General features: G+C 58.7%; 1 protein-coding gene across 1 annotated transcript in view; it reads left to right on the plus strand.

Moving 5' to 3' along the window:
* The window catches only part of WSCD2 (WSC domain containing 2), a 19,685-nt gene extending 13,619 nt beyond the window's left edge, over positions 1-6,066 (plus strand). The window contains exons 8-10 of the mRNA XM_009880369.1: positions 198-362; positions 2,668-2,866; positions 5,712-6,066. Coding sequence (XP_009878671.1) covers positions 198-362; positions 2,668-2,866; positions 5,712-6,066 — 719 coding nt within the window. The remainder of the gene's footprint in view (positions 1-197; positions 363-2,667; positions 2,867-5,711) is intronic.
* The last annotated feature ends 340 nt before the right edge of the window (positions 6,067-6,406 follow it).

Raw genomic sequence — 6,406 nt, forward strand, 5'->3', positions numbered from 1 at the left:
GCCTGGACGCCGTCCTGTGCCACTGCTGGAGGTGCCCCTGCTCTGGCGGGGGGGGGGCACTGGGGGAGCTCCAGAGCGACCTTCTGACCCCCACCAGTCTGGGATTCTGGGATTCTGTGAAAAAGAGGGAGATCTCTGTAGGAAAAGTACATTACTGTGTGGCAGCCCTGACGTACCCTGGCCGGTTCTCGCTGCAGACAACCGCTGCATGGACAGGAGGTTTCTCCCGACCCGTGCCAAGCAGCTGGTGGCCCTGGCCAGCTTCCCCGGCGCTGGCAACACCTGGGCACGCCACCTGATCGAGCTGGCTACCGGCTTCTACACCGGCAGCTACTACTTCGATGGGTCTCTCTACAACAAAGGTGAGAAGCGGGGGTCGCTGCCAGGGGTGCACCGGTCCCACCTGAGCCGGGAGAAGGTCCTGGTGCCATCCCCGTGGTCTGCAGGAAGGGGAGGGTAGAGCCGGGTACCGCCGATGCTGCTCCGGGGGATGGTTTGCGCTGGATGCGTGCTGGTTCAAAGGGCGTCAGAGGGACCTGACTTCGCATCTGTCCTGTCCGTAACCTCCCCACGCTGCCCACCGACCTTGGCCAGGACTCATTTGGGGCAGAACTGGGGGTTCTCCATCGCACTGGTGGTTTTTAGCCTGCTGTGAGTGTTGGAACTTTCTAGAGAAGGAACGGGAGCAGCTCCAGCCCTGGCAAGCAAAGCAATTCCTGCGTGTTTTGCCCCAGGAAAAAGCCGGTTGGGGTTTTGTGATGAGATTTCCCCGGGAGCTGGTGTTTGCGGGCTATGGCACTCTCATCCCGGGATGCGTGAAGTGAGAAGCAGATGAAAGCCACGGCTGCCTGGTGAGAGGGACGGATGCAGCCTTCCAGCTTCAGGATTTGGGAGCAGGTGGTGCTGGTGGCACCGCTATCCTGGAGGACAAACGTCCCCACGTGCTTCCCGAGTAGCTGCAGATAAAAATAGCCGTGCGTCAGGGCAGCCGGGGAACACCGCCACCCAAATGAATGAATATTCGCAGTGCAAAAAAAAAACGCCGATGAGCTCATGGCGGGGGATGGGGGAGGGAGCTGAGCTCTTTTGCCTCTTCTTCTCGGGCTGAAAGATTTGGTGGAGATCCGTCTTCTCGTCCTGGGCCAGGCAGGTATTTGCCCAGTAAATTTTTGACGGAGGAGAGATGCTGTGGCTCCCAACCCTTGTGCCCTCCGGGGCAAAGCAGCAGCATTGTCCCCACCGTATCGGTGCCGGGGCCGGCAGCACGTGGGCTTTGGGGACCCCGAATATAAGCAGCGAGTTGCAAGCCAAAAAAAAGCTTGAGACAGGCGTGAAGCTTTTTTGGGCAGAAACCACCTCCTCCCAGTAACCCACCATATTGCAAGGGGGAGGGAAAAGACCGCCTCCCCTATTTTATAGCCATTTACAATAGTTTTATACATAAAGCTGGAAGGTTTCTCCTGCTTTTCCTTCTCCTTCTGTGGCTCTGAGAGGAAATCCTCCATCCCTCCTCGGCCGTGGCGGAGCTGTTGTGTGTACCCGGGTACCCACATAGCTGGTGGGGACTGTACCCAGGGTACCCCTAAAGCTCCGCTTGCCCAACACCGTAGGCAGCGATGCACTTTTTTTTTTTTTTTCAAGATTTGCCAAATTCAGCCTTTTAGAGATGGAGATGCTCTGCGCTGAGGGAGGGAGCCCGGACTATATCAGCCCCCGGCGCTGGCACCCACTGGGGGTGCAGCCGGCGTCACGCGTCCCCCGGAGAGCATCCCCAGGGCGAAAGCCTTGGTGAGGTTTTGCTCATCCGACCGAGCACAGGTTTCGTGTTTATTCCGGGCTGAGCGCGTCGGAGGACCCGGAGGTATCCAGGCAACTGGCAGATTAGCCATCACACGTCCCCGCGTCGCACAGCGCGGCTGCGGAAAGCAAATTACACATCTATAATTGATGTAATACAGCTACTTACAGCTTATCTCCCCCCTCAGCTCAGCTCCGCTCCGCCGACACACTCTTCCCGGTTACTTTGGGTTGTGCTTTGCGGGGGCCGGTGGTGCGAAGGGGCCGGGAGCGATGCCAGGCTCAGCCTTGATGTTCCCTGCAGGGGACACGGGGGATGGCAGTCCCCTCTCTGGACCAACCCCCCACGGCATCACCGCAGCCCCTGGGCTCATCTGCATCCCCACCAGCATAAGCGTTTTTTACCTTTCTTAATTTATTGGGAGGGTTTAAATGCTGTGGCCAGGGAGGTTATAGCTATACAAATATGTTCTTGACCCCACCGATATACACATAAGGTATATCAATGCAGTTATTTCATGCCGGTGTGCTTTGCCCCGGAGAAGAGCTGGGCCGTGCCGTATCAGGCTGTTGCAGACCATCTCGCTGGGAAGAGCCGAGCACGGCCAGGGAGGGGACAGCCCCGCGCCCGCCACCCACCCTCTGGGACGGGCATGTGACATCATGGCTTGACTCATAGCTCAGGCAAATAAATGCTTTCCATCTGGGAGAGGGCTGCAAGTTCTACTTCAAGTCCCAACTGCTTTTATCCAACTGTAGTTTGCAACCTGATATTCCCCGCGTCGTTCCCTTTGCCCGACTCGCCTCTATTATTTTTATTAATGTCGGCCCTGGCCGCTTCTCAGGCGCCCGCTCGCTCTGTCTCGGCAGGCTTCAAGGGTGAGAGGGACCACTGGCGAAGCGGGAGGACAATCTGCATCAAAACCCACGAGAGCGGCCAGAAGGAGATCGAATCCTTCGATTCGGCCATCCTGCTCATCCGCAACCCCTACAAGGCTCTGATGGCGGAGTTCAACCGCAAATACGGGGGGCATATCGGCTTTGCGGGTCACCCCCACCGGGAAGGGGAAAGGGAACTGCTGCCCCTGCCCCGCTCCCACGGGTCGCGGGTGGGTTTGCTCCAGCCCGGCCACCGGAGCTGCAATGGTGGTGTTAAAGCCCAGCAGAGCCTGAGCTGGTCCCCATGGGAGAAGCCCGGGTTGTGCCACCCCTTTGGGGTCACCATGTCCGTCTCCTGACATGACCCACAGCATCACCTAGCATGGCTGAGGGCTCCTGAGCTGCTGGGACGGGACGGGATGGGAAGAGATGGGTTGGGATGGGAAGGGCTGGGATGGGATGGGATGGGATGGGACAGGATGGGACGGGATGGGACAGGATGGGACGGGATGGGACAGGATGGGACGGGATGGGACAGGATGGGACGGGATGGGACAGGATGGGACGGGATGGGACAGGATGGGACGGGATGGGACAGGACGGGATGGGACGGGGCGGGACGGGACGGGATGGGACAGGACGGGACGGGATGGGATGGGATGGGATGGGATGGGACAGAATGGGATGAGATGGGATGGGGTGGGATGGGGAAGCAGAGATGCTCAGCTGTTTGGTGCCATGTTGGGTGGCAGCAGAGAGGTGGTGGTGCCCAGGGACACATGTCCAACAGCAGCGGGGAGGGAATGGGTTGGGTGGGCAGGAACCCAAGGACCCAAACTCTGCCCTTTCTTTGGAGCAGCATTTCGAGGCCAAGGGCAGCTGGCCTGAACGCTTGGCTGGGCGGGTGGACAGCAAGGAGAGGTTAAAAACATAACAGGATCCATCAGATGTCTCCACCCATCACCTGATGGGCGCATGCGGTGGTGTGGGGCTGCAGCATCTCCCTGCTGCCACCCACGCCGGAGTCCAGCTGGACCACCCTGTGCCAGGGGGGGTGTCAGGAGGGGATGCGTAGCCCCACTCCCTGGCAGAGCCAAGCCCCGTTCTCTGTCCTTCCCCAAGGCAGAGGCGCAGGAGAACGGGCCCCGGCGGTGTGCGGGGCAGGGCCTGCAAAGCCCCCCGGGCTGGGGGAAGCCCCCTGTGCCACGCTCGTCCTCTCGCTGGCAGCGGGAGCGGTGGCAGCCGCCGGCCCGTCCCCACGGACCAGGCGGTGGCAGGAGGTTGTTCCTGTGCGCCCATCTGCTCCGGAGACACCACCTTTCCCACGCACAGGCGTATTGTGGAGGCTCGTTAATTATAGCAATTTACAAATTGCTGTTGTGGAATTGACTTCATTGGAAAGAGTTAAAATATTTAGCTTGATTGAACATCTGCTACCCTTAATTCAGAGTTTATTTAAGGGGAGCTTTTGCTGTTGTTGCTGCTATGTGCCTGGATTGCGTTATCGCCATGTGCTTGCAGCGCTGGAGATGGCCCAGCCCCGCTCTCCCATCCCCCAAAAAACCCGGGAAGAGATACGTCCCACTGCTTCCTCGGTGTTTTTTCCCCCTGGGCATGTCCCTGGGCTGGCATCGCCCCCCCCGTGGCGCGGTACGAGCCCCTTGCTAGGTTTTATCCCCATCTGCTGCACCCCAAAGCAAAGCGGCAAATTGCAGGAGGGGGAATGGCAGGACGATCCCTTCGCTGCACCGCAGCACCACGGGAACCCTCCTGAGTATTCCTGGTCCCAAACTCCCCCCCACACCTGTCCCACACCTCGTACCCCTCAGGGGTAAGGGGTGTCCAGGCAGAGGGGACCCTCCTCTCCACCCCGGCACAGTCCAACTTGGACGCGCGTCAAAATACATCACCAAATTCTTTCCAGAGGACGTATGGGCGTAATTAGCTGATGGGTTAATTAACCGTTGGAACAACTTGCCTGGAAAGATGGAGGTTTTCCATGGCTTGAGGACTTTAGCTGGGCTGGGGGGGTCGCTGAGAGCTGTGGGTGGGCACCAGGGAAGGGCTGGAGACCCCCCGCTCCCCCCCGTGGTGCTGACCCCCATGTGGGGGCTGAGCCCACGGAGGACCCCGGCCGTGGAGCCCCGGGGGTCCCCACGGGACCTTCAGCATCCACCCTGCCCTCCCACCGGCGCGGGAAGCAAACCCTCCGCAGGGACAGCTCGTTAGCACCAGGTTGGCAATTAGCGCTCGGGCGCGCGGTTAAATAAATAAATCACCCAGAGGGCAAAAGAAAAAAAAAAAAGTGATTATAAGTGATGAGTTCAGATGGGGCGCGGGGTCGTCCCCGTCCCCCCCCCCAAACCTTCCCTGCACAAAACCCTCTGCTCCCCGCAGCCCGCCTCGCCAAACCCTTTCCTTCTCCCGGGAACTCATTTTGGGGCAATTTTTGGAAAAAGCAGTGCCCTCTCGCAGCCTCTCCCACAGCCGATGGTACTTGGAGGGGGGGGGAATTTTCCTCCCCCCCTCCCCCCCGTTCTCAGCCCCGTGCGGAGCCCGCAGAGGCCATGGGTACCGTGAAACCCCCGTTCGGTTCCATGACATTAATTTTACGATATCCCTGGAGCGGTTCCAAAGCAAAGTTTTATGTGATATGATTACACAAGGTGAATTGTCCTGTAGCTGTTTAATGGAACAGATACTGTGTTTAATGATTCTTCGGGGAATTAAATACAGTTAAGCTATTAATCAGGCATTGGTTTCTGGGGGAGGACAAGAGGAAGAGGCAGATACCCAGAACTTTTATGCATCGTAAGAGAGATGTATACAGCACTGCCAGGAGAGTTGTGGCTTATTATTGATGTTTCATTATCCCGTTTATCACCTGGTTTTTATGGGAGGATCAATTAGTGAGAAGGGTAATTGAAAGATTTCAGGCGGAGGCGCAGGCGGTGGCCATAGGATGGGGGATGCAGGGGACACAGGGGACACGGAGGTGGGGGGGACACCCGCTAACCGTCTCCTCCGCTCCTTCCAGAGTGGCCGGAGTTTGTGGCCAACTACGCGCCGTGGTGGGCGACCCACACCCTCGACTGGCTGCGCTACGGCAAGAAGGTGCTGGTGGTGCACTTTGAGGACCTGAAGCGGGACCTCTTCGTGCAGCTGCAGCGGATGGTGGGGCTGCTGGGCATCGCCGCCTGCGAGGACAGGCTGCTCTGCGTCGAGGGACAGAAGGACGGCAACTTTAAGCGCTCCGGCTTGCGGAAGTTGGAGTACGACCCTTACACCCCCGAGATGAGGAAGATGATCAGCGCCTACATCAAAACGGTGGACACGGCTCTGAAACTCCAAAATCTGTCAGGGGTCCCGGATGACTACTACCCGAGATGATGGTGACGATGGCGGGGGGGACTTGACCCCGCATGGTGAGGAAAGGCTCGGTCTCCCCGGCCTCTGCCTACTTCCACCCAGTGGGTGGCTTTTCTTTTAAATTCTCCATCTGCTGCTATATTCGCTGTTAATCAACTCCCTGCATGAGCGAGGAATGGTCCCAGCCAGCGCTGAGCTTGCTTGGCCGATGCCGACGTGGAGCCATGAGTGAGGAATGGTCCCCAACCAGTGCTGAGCTTGCTTGGCCAATGCCGACGTGGAGCCATGAGTGAGGAATGGTCCCCAACCAGTGCTGAGCTTGCTTGGCCGATGCCGACCTGGAGCCATGAGCGAGGAATGG

This window comes from Charadrius vociferus, unplaced genomic scaffold (genome assembly GCF_000708025.1).
Source record: "Charadrius vociferus isolate BGI_N301 unplaced genomic scaffold, ASM70802v2 scaffold332, whole genome shotgun sequence".
In the NCBI taxonomy this organism is placed as follows: domain Eukaryota; kingdom Metazoa; phylum Chordata; class Aves; order Charadriiformes; family Charadriidae; genus Charadrius; species Charadrius vociferus.